We start from the raw sequence: 19,018 nt of genomic DNA on the forward strand, positions 1-19,018 counted from the left end.
CTCAGAAAGGATTAGATCACAGCAAGTTCTCCCAGTTGAGAATTTTACTCTCCAGTAAGAGAAAAAGAGGCTCTACTCAAAGAAACTGAAGATAGATCACCTACTTTGTTATTGCACAGCCATTAATATTCAGACTAAGTCTCTTCAAAGAGCTCAGACCTACAACCACCAGTGTCTTAGAGAGCACACTCCATCAGAAAAATAATTATTAGCAAAAAATTTATTTTACTTCTGCTTACAAAGCCTTAACTCCAACACAACAACCTGAAAGGCTTTGCTTTCTAAAGACCATTTCCATTCAATTTTTAAAAGTCAACAGTTTTTAAAACCAACAGTTTTTATCTGTAAAACCCCTCACCCTCCCACTCCTTAATTGCAAACCAAGACTGGCATTTTCTCAGCTCAGTAACTCAGTGTGAGGTCTTTTCCATAATTCTGGGCTCCTGAGGAAGTTTCATATAAATAAAAGTTTTCATGAACCAAAATTAACAATGTTATCAGCTTATTACAAATTACTCAAATATTTTTTTAAACCATCACTGATTTGGAAATATTAACCAGTACTTCTGGGAAAGGACTTTAAGCTGACTAACATTTTGGATTACTTGATTTAGTCCATGGGAGCAGGGATTTTCTTCATCCCAAAGCACAACTGGGAATGCTTCAGGACAGCTCCTGTTCGCACACAGCTCGTTTCACGTGATATGCAGATTTCGTATTTCATAGCAAAAATAGGAATAGAAAAAATGTAAAAACCAATTCAACCAGAGCTATACAATTGTATTCAAACAGTACCAAGAGCAATTCCAGCATTAAATATTTCTAGGATTTGGCCAAGTTTTGTCCAAAGGAACAGAATGAGCCATCACTGCCGGCCCGCTTTTCCATTTTCTGTCGTTTCCATTCTGAAATGCAAAACAAGTGGTGAGGCTTGTTATTGGAAATGTGATAAACAGCTTCAGAAAAAACCTATCAGACTTAAAGACTTTCATAACTAGTTTTTCCATCACTGACCATCCTGTCTTCCCCTGCCCCAACTATCTTATCTCCTCCTCCTAATTCTCTGAGCAGCCATCACAGAGGTTTCTGCACAGGAACATTCCAGCAACAATTGTGAAAAGCTATCCACTATCAACCTCACCAAAAGACAAAATATTCCTATGTCTGGAGAACATTCATGTGACTAGGGAATCCATTTGGAAAACTTGACCCTTGGCAGTTTGTTTCAAGGACTTCACCACTTTTCACCCCTCTCACACTGACCCTTGACTACCATCACCTTAGTGACTAAAGAGGAGGTTGTTTTGTAGCTCTCCATCAACACTAAAGGCAAAGAAATGTATTTATACATTTTAATCCTCAGAAGAACAGTCTCTAATGCTGTAAACTGAAGTGTTCCTCCACACTGACACCAGCTATAGTGCTTTATTTACTGATACAAACCCATTTTCCTCTTTCAGATGTTGATACAGCTCAGCTTTGTTGTTGACAGAGTTCAAACGACCAATAAATTCCTGGTGTTTCCTAGAGTTGGCAGTGTTAATTCTGTTGCTCCATAAGGACAGCAAGGACATTGGTCCTAAAATTCCAAGTAAAAAGAGTCTAAGTGATCTAATTTCTGAATTCTTAAACCATTATAATGGCTTAAAAGAATTACAGACTGTGGTAGTACATGTCAAAACCACTAATATTAAACAGCCTTATAAAAGAGGCTGAATAAACACAAAATATGCAAAGTGATAACAACTGAGGAGTTGTTCCACATGAGGAGGACTCTTCTTTAAATGCAGAATCTCAACATCAAAAATTATCTTCACTGACTTAGCTTCAACTCAAAAACGATTCACCTCACTCCTTTAGAAAATACAGAGTGATGCAATAACATCTATCTTTAAAAGAAATAATAATAAATGCTGCAGTTCTTCTGGTTTACCTTTTGCCTTTTCAACTGTGGGCATTTCATCCATTGTAATAAGAGGCTTTTTGTTGGGGGGCTCAGGAGAATCAGGGGAATCTTTGATAACCTCAGTTTCTGCCAGTTCTTCTTTCTCCCGATCCAAAAGACCTTTTAACCTTTTGGAGAGGGAAGGAGAAGAGTGAAGAAAAATAGCAGAACATAATTCTTAATACCATTCTGTACTTCACAAAATAGTTCAGAGCCCATACCATAACAAAATTTCCTTTGACCCCTTGGAATGGGTGAAAAACAATAGGGAAGACTAGCCAAATAATCTTCTGGATAAAGCCTTTTGTAAAGGGAAGGATCTTAAAATAAAATTTCACTTCAGTTAGCAGTATTTATACTGTAGTTGTTGAGACAGTTGATCAGTCTGAATTCTGAAGGAAAGACCAAGTAACAATGAACATACAAAACCACCACACAATTTCCTGTTACCTTTTCCAGGTGAATTCAGACCCATTCTATAGCAAACCCCTTTTATCCTAGTCCCCATTTTTGTTCCACATTTGAAACTAAATGCAGTGGTAGGAATGGATTTGATCAAGCACAGAAAGGCATGAAGGGTCTCAGCCATAGTGACAATAAAGGTGAAAAGGTCCTCCTATCTGAAATGATCACAGCATGCACAAAACACATGCAAATTAAGCTTTTTGATCTCTTTAGAATAGTTTGAAAGAAGAAAACCAGAACAGACTGATAGATCCTTAACACTCAGACAAGCTCAAACAGCAACATGAATTAGAGATGGTAGGTACATGGACATTAATCCTGACGTTCAACTGAAGAGTCAAATCAATCCAAATTGTTGATCTACCTAAACACTAAACTATCTAGACCTTAAAAGAAGATAACTGTCTGAGTTTTAAGCCATGCTCTGTATTTCTATAAAGCAGTTTAATGTCTAATAGGTGATATGGTTACAATAAAACCCAAGAGCAGCGACCTCTCAAGCTAAAGTCCCTGTAAAGTGGGCAACAACTGGTCCAAGAACCACACTGCTTGTAAAAATGGGAATTCGAGAAGTCCACTAAGCAGGTGCTGTAATAAGGTGCCCATTTCCCAAGCCTGCTAATATTTACTGATCCAAAACAACAAGAATTATTATGTTCCAATTTTATTTCACTTTGGAAAACGCACCTCTCTGATTCTTGCCATGGTTTATCTGACTCATAGTCTTTGCCCAACTTCTCTGACTTGTCCTCCTTGTCTTCCCTCTTCCTGCCCCGTTTCTTGCGCTCCTCTTCCTCAGGGGGTTTGCTCCTGCAGGCCATCAGGCACTCCAGGACCCGCTGGTGCTTGTCAGAGTTGTTTATGTGTGCTCGAACCAGGGTCTCCAGCTCATTCCACATGATCCGGTATTGCTCATCCCTGAGAAAGGCCAGGAAAAAGAAACAGTCAGGATTTCGTGAATCACTAAACCACTAAATAAAAAGTAGACCTTAAGAAACAAAGAAAGAACCTCCAAAATCAAAAATAACTCCAAATAGATTCCCTGTCCTCCTGTACTGGAGGTCTGTCCACCTGTACACTGCATTCCACATTTCCCAATTAACACCTGGAACCAAGTTTAAGTTGAAATGACTTATGTCCACTGACACATCACATTTTTCACAAGCTCTCACTGCCAAAAGGCACTTGCTAACTATGCAATGTCATGTACTGACGTGCAAATTAATTATTATTAAATTCTGTGGATTAAGAAATAAGAAGGAATTGCACCACACTACTGTAAATAACTTCCAGTCCTGTAGGAAAATCTGTATCTTAATGTCTTTTCAGCCAGTTCTTGGAAACACAACACACACATCACAATGACTGAGATATCAGGATATTCTATACTTGTTTTAAAGAAGCATCCCATATTTTAAGTAACTGTTTCAAAAGGATTTGACTATTCTAATATATCCCAATTTGAAAGCATCGTTCATTTATAAAATGCTTAAGTTTTCCTTTTTATTAATTGGAAATGATTCCACTTTGACTGTCCAACTTGTATCAATCACAATGACGATCTCTGCATTCATATTTTTTAGCACACTTAAAATTCTTGGGTAATAAATTGATGGAGTTCTTTTCCCTAACACAGCCCTTCAATGAGACAGGTAAAGGATTCACAGCATATACAACATTTAAGTTTACTATACATTATTTCTGGCTATATTTTGAAAATTTGGTATGAAAACATTAAAGTATTTCTGACAGAAGTCCAGCATGAACAAAGAGAGAGATGCATGTCACCTTTTTGGCCCCTTTCCTCTGGTACCAACAGTTGAAATGGGCAGTGGATCATTTTTCCTCTCCATGTCGACCAAATTGTAAATTGTTTTTTGACAGTTCAGAACATCCTCATCAGTCATTGCCTCCTTTACAATCACACTGGCCAATGGCACCACCTGCAAGACAAAAGAGAAGCCAATGAGACAATCTGTGTGTAAATGAAAGGCAATGGAACCACAGAACACACAACAAAATCCCATCCTCTTATCCTAAATTTAGCAATAACTCTGAGCAGGTATAAACAGATGTGTGTTTTCTTTACCCAGCTCAAAAATTCCACCCCATTTAGATGGCATCCCAATAATCTACTGCATTAAATACAGAGTACATCAGTGAAAATAAACTGATTTTGTGGTGATTTATCATAACAACAGAGTTAATAATTCATCAAGTGGCAAGGTGGAACTTAATCTAGAAGAGAACAAAAGATTACTTACAGCTTGCATATTGAAGATGGTGGTCTGAGAAATAATCATAGGCCAGTAACGAGTGTGTTTCTCTAACTGATCTTTTGCACGTTCCAATGGAATTTCAAGACTTCCATCGATCTTATATCTGGGCTCTAGAAAAGGAGTTAATCGGTTTTCCCTCATAAATTCACCAAAATCCTAATGATAACCAAACAAGATACAATTAGGCATTTCTCTAACACAGGAACTTTCACTGAATGGGCTTATCACTAACCTGCACCACCCCCTCTGCTCTCCCTGGCCCTGCCAACCTGAGCCCTTTTCCAGCTTTCACGTGGTGAACATAAAAATAGTGGTATAGAAACATGGGTTAAAAATCCAGGAGGAGGCCTTCTGGATCGGCAAGGTATTTCATGTATGGTAAGAGTTATACCATATTTTTCCAGAGGCCATTCTGTTGGTTTACAAGAGATACAAAGGATATGTTGAAAAAAATAAAGGAAATGCAAAATTAATGCCAGTTGATTGTCTGCTCCATACCAGGGTTCAAAGCTGACAACTTCATCTTTTCTATTTATTGTACAAACCATTCCTGTGCAATCTATCCTTCTGACAATAACTGGGAGATAGTCCTATGTGTATCCCACCCACAGAAAAAATTTACCAAGAAAAATGTTACTCTAGACCCAGAACAAATTTAAACACTCATAGTGCATAAGGAGGCAAGTACTTCTTTGACACAGCAAGCATTTTATGAAGCAGAACAAGCAGATGTACTATTTTGTATTAAATACTAGTACAAAGAAAGTTTGGCCATGTAATCCACTCCAGTTCTCCAGAAAATGCACCAACACTTCCTTCACACATCTACTGTGATGCAGAAGAGGAGCAACAGTTCAGAAGAAAAAAAACCTAAAGGATCTTACTGTAATCCTGTAGTCAGTGACTCTTCCACCACACCCTTCACTAATTGATGGGGGATCTTCTAGAATTGACCTGGAGCTGCTTAAAACATGCAAAAATATTTCCCCTCCATGGCTGCTGAGCATGTGACTTATGACTTTGGAGCCAGACTTGCGTGGCTGTTCCAACAAAACTGAACGACCTGTTGGGAATGGGATCGGTTTTATTAGTTACTGCCTGCTGCAATTGTTAATTAAAACTACATAAATAAATATGAGACGGCTCTACTGCAGAAACATCCTCATTAAAACCAACTTCCAAGAAGTAATAAAATAACCACTTGGGTGTAAAGGCACCAGTTGATACCTGTTCTTAGTGCTTGAAATGGATGTAGTTTCTTGGAGACAGAGGAATAAAACTTCCTTTGCCTTGTTTCCAGTAAAACAAACTATGCATAAAAGGGCGCATTCTTCAAATAAGTTGCTTGTTATGAGGGAGTAAAAGTAGCAAAAATATCTGAAATATGCTATTAATTTTGGTTCTAACAATTTTTGTTAATCAAAAGTACTTTTTCAGTATAGAATCTTTAGAGAAAAATGCATGAAAATACTTTTTAATGAAACCACTGCACATTTAGACATTCAAATGACTTGACTGAAGAAAATATTCCATTGAAAGGATGTTTGTAATGCAATTTTGCTTGCAAACATATAAACATTGATTTTAATACTTGTTCCTTCTTTACATCTTTTCTCCCATCTTGAAGTTTCAAAACAATTCCATTCACCTTTGAGGATATTTAACAACTTTCTTCTCTTATTTATAGGACATGTTACAATAAACTTGATATTTTTACAGTATGTAGACATTTAGTGATACACAACCCAAAATGTGCTAAGTACTCTAATTGCAGTATTGAAAATTAAAACATTAAATAATTAGCCAAGCACACAAATTTACCATTGAGAAGGAAGTTTGTAAGGCATGAAGAAGGTCTGCTATTTACATCTACTGGTGAAATTCTGTATGCTCCAGTGCAATAGTGCAGCTCTGAAAAACAGAAATGAGCAGAGAGGTTGAGTGCAATTCCACAGACAGGAAAAACAATCCACAAAATAAAAGGAAGGAAGAGGAGGAAGTTAGTTCACAACCAGCAGAACTAAAAGGTCTGGATGTCTCTCAATCTCAAAGCCTACTCCCTTCACTATCTCCTTGCAATGGTTCACTGGGAGGATTCCCAAGCCCCCTCAGCTCTGAGACCCCAAGACATTCCCAAGCCCTGCTTCCAACAGGAACCTCAGCTCTTTATCTCTTGAAATATTTCAATGTATAGTCTGTATTTCTCTTATCTGTATTTTTGACTTACTGGCTCAATGAGTCAACCTTTATTGCTAATAGTCTCCAGGGGATTCCTGTGTTACCTCAGGAATTCCCTTTCCCTCCTGTACTCAGACTTGGGTAGAGATCTCTCCCTTACTCAGAAAGTAATACAGAGGGACTAGTCTACTGATAGTAGCATTGGATACACTTAATTTCCTTATAAACCTTTTATAGTACAGACAGTACTCTAATCCCACACCCCCAAAACAATAATTAAAATTGAAAAGAATTCAACATCTCAAAACCACTATGATAAAAAACCACTGTGGAACTGATGAGGCCCTGTGGGAGGGGTAAATAATTTTAGTTAAGGAACAATTTCATGATACTTCAGAGCAAATTAAAAATCAAAGCAATAAAAGCATTGCACCTCTCTCACCTCATACCCAAACGAGTACAACCATTAGTAAAGCAGGGTGTGCTCAGAGCTTATAGAGCCAGAGGTAAAAGCAAGGAGCAAATCCCCTCCTTGTGCAGGTTATCAGCAGTGCACAGAGGGGACAGTGCTCAACACCAGCTTAAAACCAGCTCTGGAAGGTTCCATGCTACCTACCCACACTGTTTGTCCGAGGGGTGCACCATTTCAATGTAACAGTTTCCTTAAAAGTGCCTTCTCTGCTATTGCCACCCACATGATTATCACCTGCAGAGAAAGGCAGAAAAAGGGGGTGATCAACCACATTTTCTTTACTACAGCAAAACAACTCTGAACTTTTAAGGTATAAAATACATATAACATGGGCATATACTGACCAGACGTTTTATTATTAAAATCCCTTCATACAGGGTCTCACTGGTAACTGGTCCTGCAAAAGCCAGCAGAGGGCCTTAAACCAGATATTATCAATACTCTTTTACATTAAACTACATTTCTTCTAGTGAGCTTTAAGAGTCTTCATGATCTTTGGCTCATATTGTCTCAGGAAAGAATTAACTGAGTTCTGCATGAAGTTTCAGAATCACACAGTCCCTGAAGATGCCCAAATCCACAATATTTGGAAGGAAAAACACAGAGATCACCAGGCAACACCGCTGGGTTGGGCCAGCAACAAAGTGGGCAGGGTAGAGTCTAATCTTACAAGTAAGTTTTGTTTCATATCAGACATTTACACATGAAAGATTAGTTTGATGTGCTTATTAATCTGCAAAAGTTATTATAAAACTACTGAGTCCTTCCAATAAAACTTTAAGCTTTCGACATCTTAATACAAATTCAGGTGAGTCCCAATTCGTTACTGTGACACTATATTCTTTTCCACCAGTCTTTAATCCTACACTCTACTAAAATATGGGGGACAGATGACAGAGGAGTACCTTCCTTTTCCTCAAAGTAATGGTAATCCCCTCACAAGGAAATAAGGCACTAGCTCTCCCAAAATGGCTATTTATGGACCATAGGACTTTTAATTCCACTAATACAGAAGTTCCAATCTGATTTATTAACAAAATTTTACATCAAGTACTGTTTCCTCTACAAAATAATTTTGCATAAGGCTTAGTGTCGTGTTTTTCTAACCTCGAGTTATTAAAAACTCACTGCAGAGGAACACTGGGTAATAATTCCAAATTCAGAAAGAAAATAGGAGGTATTTTAAATCTCACAGAAATATCCTGAACATATGTGAAAGTGACCTGTTTTTTCACTGCCATATCCTTATTACTGTATTAAAACACGCTAATAATGAGTAAAACTCCAATGCCATCATTACAAGGGAAGTCTTTTGGGTTGCAAGGAACTGAAGAATCTGCTCCTCTAACCTGAAATTTCCATGAATTTGAAGCTCACAACCTTTCTTTGTGAATAATTCCAGCTAGCTGATTTAAAGCCACCTTTGGAGGCCTATTTCTACTCACCACTCTTTAAGAAGTCAACATGTGCCTCTTTGTGATGAAGCAGCTCCACATCATAGTTGGCTGATGTATTAGCATGCTGTTCTTCCTTTAAAACAGAAAGGCAGAAAGAAGGAATATAATTACTTTGGCTAAAGGCCACCATTTTCAGAAATGAATCATTCTACATTTACCTTTCATTCCAGAAAGAAACAGAAAAAGTCTCCAACGTGCCTCAGACAACAATGGGATTGCAACGCTGAGGAAACTGCTCTCTGAGTTGTTTAAAGGTGCAGCCACCTGCTTTTTCTCTTTTTTTTTGGAACCCTCTTTCTCTTTTTACAGGTTTCATGACCAGTTGCATAGTGTAAAAGAGATAAAAATTAGGCTTTATTTAAATCAGGGAAGGAAAACTACAATATGTTGGATACCACCAACAGTTACAACTGTCTGAGCAACAAATAGTCGCTGCAGGGCAGTGACAATTACTTTTCATAATTAAACATCTTAAGAATCCAACCCAAAAACCACACTTTGAACTTACTATCATTTCCTTCCTCTTAGAAGATCTAAGAGTGCACCTCCTTACACTTTGATAATTTCACAATGTCGTTCTGCAAAGAGGACACTGCATCTTTAGACAGCCACAGAGGACTAGCAAAAACAGAACAGTAAGTCTGGTAATTTATTCCAAGTTTAAAAACAAAAATTAAAAAAAAAAAAAAAGAGAGAAAAAAACCACAGAAAACCCAACACAGTCTATCACTATAAGGACAAAGGCAGAAGGGAGAGGCATAACAGCAGCACATAGGTCAGAAAGTTTCAGACAAGGTATTTGCAAACTTAAGTCACATTGATGCCACGACCCATGCTCAAAGTTTCATTAAAGCTGTGAAAATAATTTTAATATCATGTTTTAACTTGTAAAATCCATACAATACTGCTAGTTTTCAAAGATGCAATTGCTGATTGACTGTATCAGAAGGTAATGGATTTTTTAAATCATGGAAGTAACGGGCCCCTGCCCTTTTTGTTTGTTTGAATACTGACACTTCTGTTTCAAATTTCTCTTGCTGCCTGATCAGAAAATGACTGTAAACTTAATCCTTGACATTCTCAGTTGCAAAATATATTAAAACAGGGACATAAACAACTTCTACCAAAAGATTTAATTGAATACGTTTCTTAACCAGCGATATCCTGTCCCAGTTTCTTGTTCATGGATCTTCAAACTAGAAAACCTACTGGGAAACCCTTAGTCAAAACCCAGCTCTCAGTTACAAACACCTTTATGTTGGGTGGGCATGGTAATGAAACAGAGGAAAAAGAGACTCACTATGCCACTATAATGCACAAGGGTCAAGAATATCTAAACACAACCAGAAAAAGAGAAAAGAATCACAGACAAATTAATCTGAGATAAATAAGATTATATATTTATATAAAGTAATACAAACAGAACTGAAATAACGCTTGTATTGCTACATCAAAAATTGAGATTCAGCAATACAACTTCTTTGTTCTGTGATCCTTCTTTACTTTTTTTTTTATTTCCCCCTTCTTGATTTTTACTAACCTGGTCACAGACATTGAATGTGGGCTAGTAAAATAAAATAAAAAAAAAATAAAATTTAAAAAAAAAAAAAAAAAAAAAAAAAAAAAAAAATATGATATGGAGAGAAAAACAATGTAAAAAATCAATTAAAATAAACATCAAAAAGTTTTCAAACAAATTTAGAAGTGATGCAGCAAGTTCACACAAAGCTGTAGACACAATATTACCTTCATGGGGATGTTTGTGATGGTGGTTGAAGCCAAATCAAAGTGTTGTTGCACTAAAAGATTCAATTTTGTGGCCAAATGCCTCCCTGCACGGACACTGTGCACTTCACTGGTCAGGACAGGTGAGAGCTGAAACAAAGGGACACATAGAATTCATGGATTAGGCTCTAATATCATGGAACAGTTCATTCAAAATTCATAAAACAAGTATTTACGCTGCTAAGTTTAAGGGGGAAAAACTACCATCCAAAAAACCCACAGCAAAGGGAAACAACAAGGAAGAAGCACAAATTACATCTAATTCAGAATCTGAAGGTTATGCCACTTGCTACAATTGCAATTACTACAAATGGTAGAAAAAAAATTCAAGAGTGTTAAAAAAATCTGGGTCATTAATTGTTAATAGGAAGAGTTTTTCTTTCTTTTAACTACTGAGTAACAGGAGCAAAGTAATTTTATAAGGACTGTCAGTGCATCATATATACACGTGGAAAATAAACAGAAGCCTTGAGATGTATCTGATTTTTCTTCAGCCAAAAAGAACATTGGTTTGGGGCTTAAAAAAAAAACAACTACAAAAAAATCCCCCAACCAAACACAAAAAAAAAACCACCACACAAAAAAACCCCAAACAACAAAACCCAGCAACAAACCAAACAAAACCAAAACAAAACACCACCAAACAAAATCAAAACAAAAAAACCAAACAAAAGCCCCAAAACTAGCACACCAAAAAAAAACCCAAAAATCAAATCAAAACACAAAAACAATAAGAAACCCCAAATCAAACCAAAACAAAAAATAATAACAAAAAACCACCAAAAACTCCAATCAAACCCCCCCAAAAATCCCCAAACCCAGTAGCAATAATCAAAAAAACCCCACAAAAATCCCAATCAACCAAAAAAAAAAAAATCCCAAAAACCAAACCCAGTGAACTGCCTTACAAAGGGAATTAGAATTCAATTTATTCTCTTCTGTTCACTTTTTTCTTTAGCACAACTACAGCAGAGTTTTGCAGAAAAGAATGTCAGGAAGGCAGCTGTTACAGTCCTTTTTATTTATTAAATAATATGCAGGACTAGATGCCTTTTGTGTTGAGAAGACTATTTTCTTGTGCCTTTTTTCATTCTTACAGACAGCACAGTAAAATGCAGAGCAATTGATGAATACATTGCTAAATATTTTGTATGTACATGGTTTCCAACAACCACCACACATGGTTTTGCTGCTGAACAACTAACAATAATTTGCACAAAGTCTGACATGGTTAATATTTGGTTAAGTTTTCTCTTTTTTAGCTCCTCACCTCTTTTTTAGGACGATCTGAAACCAGGCTGTCTTCTCCAACTGGGTATGTGTGGATTAACACCAGTTCACATTTCTGAATCTGCATTAGACTGAAAAATAAAAACATTTTGTTTAGCCTACTATCTCCTAGAAATTGAATCCATTTTGATTTCTATAACACAGAATTATAAATATATATTAACAACACGGTGTTTCTGAAAGCATCCTGTAGAAACGAGGTTACACTAATTATTTCCAAAGGCAAAGACTTCCAAATAAGCTTTTATCAGAACAAAAATAAAAACATAACATTTGTGGCTCTTCAGATGGTACAGCACTGCATTTCTTTTTGGACATATCACTGGTGCAACCTTGTTCGGCTTTACCCAGCTAAAAAGTGACACTACAGAGGATTTATGCCTCCAAGTGTGGGTATTAATAAGGGGATTCCATAACCATGAAAACAACTACCCAAATAATACATAGATATGTATTATTATTATAATAGGGTATATATAATTATAGGATTATTACTATTACTACTATTATTATTATTATTGTTATTGTTGTTTTGTTGTTGTTGTTATTGGATATATGCTTATATCGTAATGTGGCTCAAAGATCAAGACACTGTTTCACATCTCTACCTACAGGAATGAGACCATTTTTCTGTCTTTATAGTGGACTCAGAACCTGATTCCCTGGACAAATCCTTTATACATCCATGAAACTGCAACTGCAGCAGGAAAACACAGGAGACTCCTGCTCCTGCTATTCAAGTGCCTGAGGTGTAACCAGGAATAGGATCTCAAGCTACTGTACACTTTACAAGGCAATACAGTGATTTTGAAATTAAAAACTAGTTTTAAAGAAGTTAGTTGTTAGAGTCAAAGAAAGATGAATGTAAAAATATCACAGCATTATCAAGAAAAAGATGCATTAGATGAATTACTGCTGAGAAACACACAGGATTTAACGAGGCACTGTTATGTGACTCCTCTTAGGGCAAGATGGAGAAGGTAACAAGCTAAAGAAAACCTGTCCTGTGAGGATAAAGGATGACACTGGAAAGAGAATGTTTATACAATATCACGATTTACCACCTTCTATTTAACAGACTCTTTCAAACAGCTCATTAGAGTAAGTTTTATTAAAAAAATACATCCACATTTCAGAGAGGATATGCCAGGCATGTGCAGAGAGAAACTCAATTAAGCTTCTCTTAATAAAATAACAGTAAGTAATAATAAGCAATAATAATAATATTATAATATTTATTTTAGTAGTATCTTGACGTATTTATTAATATTACAGCATTAATATGTATTTTATATTATAGATTACTTATATATATTTTAACATACTTATATATTATATATAAATATGTTTATATAAATAGATTTTAACATACTTATATAAATTATATTTCAATATATTTACATTATTATATATTTATTATATTACTGTATACATATAAAAGTATTCTAAATATATTTATAGAAGTATATTTTAATATTTTAAGCCCCAAAATATATAATATAATAGATGTAGATTACTATCCATTTATAGTACATCAATATATATTAAATATATATTTTTAGACAAGAAAACCAATAATAAACAAATATTGATAATATTAATAGAAATTGATGGTTATATTGGTTATTACAATAATAAAGATGATAATACTATTGATAATAAGTGTGTAAAAAGCAAAATAATATCAGTAACAATAACAAGAATAATAATAAAAGTGTGTAAAAAGCAATACTCACGGGTTAACAATAATAATAATAATAATAATAACAATAACAGTAACTGTGTAAAAAGCAATACTCACTGGTCAGAGTTGGCTGCCAGCTTGTTATGCTCATGGATGGTCTCCTGAACACAATCCTCCAGCATCCGAACGTGGCTATCACTGGAAAAAGATAGGGAATTTCTTTTAATGCCGGATCATCAATCTTTTGGCTCAAAGCACCACTGAACATTCCTCTATTTCCAGACCTCCATAAACAACACTTCCAATAAGGCAAAGAAGGCACCTAATTCATGTCTGAGATGACCCTCTATGGGTGGAAGGCCACGATCCCACGCACCTCTTGGCGTTGGTGATGCAGATGATCCTGCCCCTGTTCCCGACGCGCTCCGCGTTCTCCAGGAGGGTGGTGCGGGCCTCGTGCTGGTACTCAGTGATCTTGCACAGAGCCTCCACCGCTGCCACCAGCCCGTGCAGGATGCTGCAGCACTCAGGGTCTGCTCGGGGGTTTGGGGGCCCCACAGCTGCCAAGGCTGCCATCAGCTGGTGAAAAACATGGAAATGAGCACCGGAATGTCCTTTCCATCCAGTTGGAATGTCATCACTTTAACGCGCTAATTAATATTGTCGGGAGATGAACAAACGAAACAATTAACCAGCATTGTATGTTGGCGGCCTTCTGGGAAACATCTAGCCCTAAATCAACCTCTGGAATTCAATTTATTAATTGTTAGAGCCTTGATGGGGATGCAGCTCTGCAGCATTTAAGATCCTGCTTTGTAGACGCTGCTGAGCTCTTTGGGCTGGAAGTCAGCTTAAAGAAGACAGAAGTTCTCCATCAACCTGCACCTCAGGAAGTCTTCCATCATCCCCATATCACCATTGGCCAATCAGTGCTAAAATCAGTTCAGCAGTTTAATTACCTAGGCAGCCTCATCTCCTTGGATGGTAAGATTGACAAAGAGATAGACAACAGGTTAGCAAAGGCATACAGTGCTTTTGGAAAGCTTCATAAAAGAGTTTGGTGAAATAAACACCTGAAGAAAAGTACCAAGATCAGTGTTTACAGAGCCATAGTGCTGTCTACTCTGTTATATGGATCTGAATCATGGGTCATCTACTGCCACCACCTGTGTCCCCTAGAGTGCTTCCATCAACGCTGCCTCCGTACAATCCTAAACATCCACTGGTCAGATTATCTGTCCAATACATCTGTTCTAGAACAGGCAGCTGTCACAAGTATTGAGGCCATGTTGCTGAGAACACAGCTGGGCTGGGCAGGGCACGTCTCAAGGATGTAGGACCACCACCTCCCTAAGATCTTGCTCTACAGTGAACTTGCCACCGGCTGCCGCAAGAGAGGAGCCCCAAAGAAAAGATACAAGGACTCCCTGAAACAACATCTCAGCCTCAGCCATATTGACCAACATAACTGGTCTACTCCGGCCTCCAATCAGGAGGCCTGGAGACACATCATCTATAACGCTGCTGCTTCCTTTGAGAACACACGCAGGGTCACTCTCGAGGAGAAAACGCAATGCAGAAAGAATCGTGCCCTGCAGAATATACCACCTCAGGAGTCTTTCTGCTGTGCCTTTTGCAATCGGACATGCCTGTCTCGTATTGGCCTTTTCAGCCATCAACGCGCTTGCAACAAATGTGGGTAGAGCCCTCCCCAAATCTTTGTTCGCGAAGCCCAGCCATGATGATGACTGAGCCTTGAAAATATAATATCCTCATTTTTTGTTTAGATTTTGGGGGTTTTGTTTCTGTTTTGGTTTGGGGAGTTTTGGTTGGTTGGGGTTTTTTGTTTGTTGTCTGTCTATTTGTGGGGTGTTTTTTGTGCTGTTTCTTTTTAAGTCCCAAATCGATGTTCTTGTTGGCTGGGGAAAAAAAATCAGATGCATCTCATGGTTTGTGTTTATTTTCTGTGTGTGTATTATGATGCACTTACAGGTTTATTTGCCTACCGTGCAACTGTTAAAAAAAAAAGAAGGAATTTAATAAGTAGCACCAAATTACAGAAGAAACACATATTAAAATAAATAATATTAAATTAGTGATGTAAGTCTATAGTAAGAGACCCTAAATTTTGTAAAGCTGTCTGTAGAGTAATCCAGGCTCACAGGCAGCTACTTGAAATTGTTATGCAACAATTTCAGACCAGATCCACCAACATTTTAATTAACCAGAGTTATTTCATACTAAACATAGTGAAATATTGCTATTTATTTCACAATTGAACTACACCTACAAGAGACCAGCTACAAACCATACCTCCTGCAAGTTCTGATCTTCTTGAGTCCAAGAATTCAAGACATGGGCTCCAGAATCACTCACAATGAAATTCACCTGAAAGGATCAAAAAATCACATGTGAGATAACAGATACTATATTGTTATTTCCCCAAATCCAAACAAATATGAATTACACTCCTTTTTCCTGATGTTCTGCAGATGTGCAATGACAAAGCAAACTCAAAATAACACAACAAACCACCAAAATCACACACTCCTGATATGTTCAGTTTTCCCTTTAGTAATACGAGTAACAACTTCTTACTCTGTTTATATTTTTAAGCCATAAAACCAATCTCTACACCAAATTAGAACTGCAGATTATTAAGTATTTCAATAATTATGCAATCTTTTCAGCAGAACAGCCAGAAAATAAAATCTAATACTGCAATACTGCACATCATTCTCCAAGGACTGTCACAGTATATCATGAGGTAAATATCCAACAAGATTTAAAAAACATCACCTAGGAAAACATATTTAGAAAAACAGGGAGCTGTGTGTGCCAGGAAGCACTCCCACTTTCCCAAACTGGCAGTTTCAGGGTGATCCTACCTCTTCCTCAAGCCAAGAATTCCTTCAAAGTTGACACCATAAACTTTATGAAGAGCTACTAAGTGTGTCTAGCAACAAAATTCAGTTTGAAGCAATACCTCACAAGCTTTTGTAAAGTTACAGCTCAGGACAACAAGGGAATAAATCTCTAAGTTGCCCTAAAGCCCCTCTTCATCTCTTGTGTTAAGTTATAAAATTAAATATGTTATAGGATTCATATATTACTAAAACCAACTTAAGTGCTGTAAAGCATAACAGCAGCAGAAAGAAATTTTAAATAATAAATTATATTTCATATTTCAATCTAACCAACAGTTAATGATTTTAAAACACTTAAATATAAAAGAAAAATATTCCTCATACCATCAAGAAGGCTGGAAGAACTTACCAGTTTCTTGAAGGGGAAGATATCATACATTATTCTACAGTACTCCATGGATGATTCCACAGAGCAGGTCCATAGGGACTTGGAGATGGGTGCCAGAGGGATAATTCCCTGTGTCCTGTTCTTCACTAACATGTCGAATTCAACGTGTTGCCTGCATGATTCTGCCATGTAGGGGCAGTGATCCACCACAAAAACAGTTTTATGAGACTCAGAAAATATTTTCATTTTCTTCCTAAAAGAAACAAGACATCAAAATCAGGGAGAAACTGTAGAAACTGTCCCTGCCCACGGTCCCTTCCAACCCAAACCATGCTGTGATTCTATGATTCTGTTATAACTTTGACAGAACTGTTCAGGGTTTTTAAAAAACACAAAAATCCCCACTTTAAAAATCTATTTACATGGAGACAAACATTCCTCTTGAACTCTAACTAATCCATATTTAGCAGACTAGGTTTATAACCAGAAGAAACTATTTTTTCTCAGGAGGACAAATGCAGAAAAAAGATTATACTGCTGAGAAGGCAACAAGAACTCACAGTATTGCCCTCTCCACTTCCCTAGTTAAAAGAAACTTAAAAAAATAAGCAGAAACTGCTTCCTACTTAAAGCTTATTTCCTAAAAAAAAGTTACATGGAAAAACCAACTTATGATTAAGCTTTACGGAACTTCAAGTACCATAATCAGACTTTAAACTGATTTTCAACCTTTACTTTGCTAAACACCTCTTGATTTTTAAACTCATATTTGCATCTGTACTACAGTCTCTCACTGATAAATACACTAAGTGTGAAATCATAGTGTAAATGTTTCTTATCCAGCAAGGCTTAAAGGAGCTCTCCTTGTGTTCTTCCCGACTATGCAGCCTGAGCCCTCTGCAATGGAGTGTGGAACATCTTCCTGTTCCACATCCACAGCCTGGGTCTTCCTTTCCCACAGCACAACTGAGAGAATTATCTCTGGAAGAACATCAGACATTGTGTTAGGGTGGACATCTTTGCTCAGGGACCCAAACTACATAAGAAAACTAATCTTAGACTAGTCTTAGACTAGCTACTCAGAGCACTGAACTTCAACCACACACTTCCCATCAAATGTATGCAGCTTCCAGATGTTTCCATATGGTTTCAGGGAATCCCAGAATCGCTGGGGTTGGGAGGGCCCTCTGGAAACCATCCAGTCCAAGGCAAGGTCACCTGGAGCAGGTGACACAGAGACGCGTCCAGGTGTTTTTGGAATGTCTCCAGAGGGGGAGACTCCCCGCCCTTCCTGGGCAGCTCTTCCATGCTCTTCCTCGGCATAAAGAAGCTCCTCCTCGTGCTGAGGTGGAACTTTTCGTGTTTCCAGTGCTTCTTGTACTGTCGCGGGGCACCACCGAGAGGTCTATCAGTTTCCACCATAATAACCTATTTTTCCACGTAATTCTGCTGAATTACAAAACACACGACCTCAAAAAACCCACAGACGAGCCCATTTAAAAAAAACCCTAAAATACCAAAGCAACGAGGACCACACAAGTCAGGACTGGGGCCGCATCTCGCTCTTGGTGGGGGGTTGGACGAGGAGGAGGTTTGTGCCGTGTCCCGAGCCCAGCACCCAGGCGCGGGGGGCGGGTGAAACGTTCGGCGCCCGCTGCGCGTTCCTCACCTGGGCCGGCTCCTCCTGTGGTGCAGCAGCCCCGCTCCCGCTCCTCGGCGCGCCCGGGCGCGGCCGCGGCCCCGCTCGGCGGAGGAGGAGGAGGGACGAGCCCCGCGGGCCGCCCTAGACGGGCCAGGGCGGCGGGCGCCTCCGGCGCGGGGCCCTCCATGCGGCTGAGGCCCTGCTCGCCCTGCGCGGGCGGCTCGGCGGGGCCCGCGGGGCCCGGCTCCGGCCGGCGCGCCCTGCGCCCGCGGGGGTGGCAGAGGCGGCCGGAGCCCCCCCCGCTCCGCCCCCGGAGGCCCGGGGGGCCCGCGCGGCCACCGGCGCCGCACCCGCGGATCCGCCGGGCGGGAGCGCCTGGCGCAGGCCTGCCGCGCCTCCGCACGGGCCAAGGGCCGCGCCGCGCTGGCGGGGGGGTCACTCGCCCGACTGCCAGGCCGCGCCCGGCCCGCTTCGTGCTGCTCCATCCTTGTCCGTCCCTATCCCGGCCCGGTGCCCTCCGGGCACTCGCCCCGCCCGAGGCCGGCGGCGCGCGTCAGGATCTCGCG

At 38.9% G+C, this 19,018-nt stretch overlaps 1 protein-coding gene across 2 annotated transcripts; it reads right to left on the reverse strand.

Annotated features, from left to right (window-relative positions):
* Positions 1–202: 202 nt before the first annotated feature.
* Positions 203–18,532, reverse strand: INTS13 (integrator complex subunit 13). Of its 2 annotated transcripts, none has more exons than XM_008930959.3 (17): positions 18,480–18,532; positions 16,832–17,063; positions 15,869–15,943; positions 13,932–14,134; positions 13,673–13,753; positions 11,852–11,942; positions 10,543–10,671; positions 8,785–8,869; positions 7,484–7,573; positions 6,511–6,600; positions 5,574–5,752; positions 4,675–4,845; positions 4,199–4,353; positions 3,098–3,328; positions 1,934–2,073; positions 1,444–1,579; positions 203–905 (listed from the first exon to the last, which is right to left on the reverse strand). In XM_008930959.3, the coding sequence occupies exons 2-17, from the start codon at positions 17,054–17,056 to the stop codon at positions 866–868; spliced, it is 2,121 nt and encodes a 706-aa protein (XP_008929207.1). In that variant the 5' UTR covers positions 17,057–17,063; positions 18,480–18,532; the 3' UTR covers positions 203–865. The 2 variants fall into 2 exon arrangements, with proteins under 2 accessions (XP_008929207.1, XP_017939172.1); XM_018083683.2 differs by lacking the exon at positions 18,480–18,532 and adding an exon at positions 18,328–18,347.
* Between the last annotated feature and the right edge of the window lie 486 nt (positions 18,533–19,018).

Source organism: Manacus vitellinus, unplaced genomic scaffold (assembly GCF_001715985.3).
Source record: "Manacus vitellinus isolate BGI_N305 unplaced genomic scaffold, ASM171598v3 scaffold_66_pilon, whole genome shotgun sequence".
Lineage (NCBI taxonomy): Eukaryota > Metazoa > Chordata > Aves > Passeriformes > Pipridae > Manacus > Manacus vitellinus.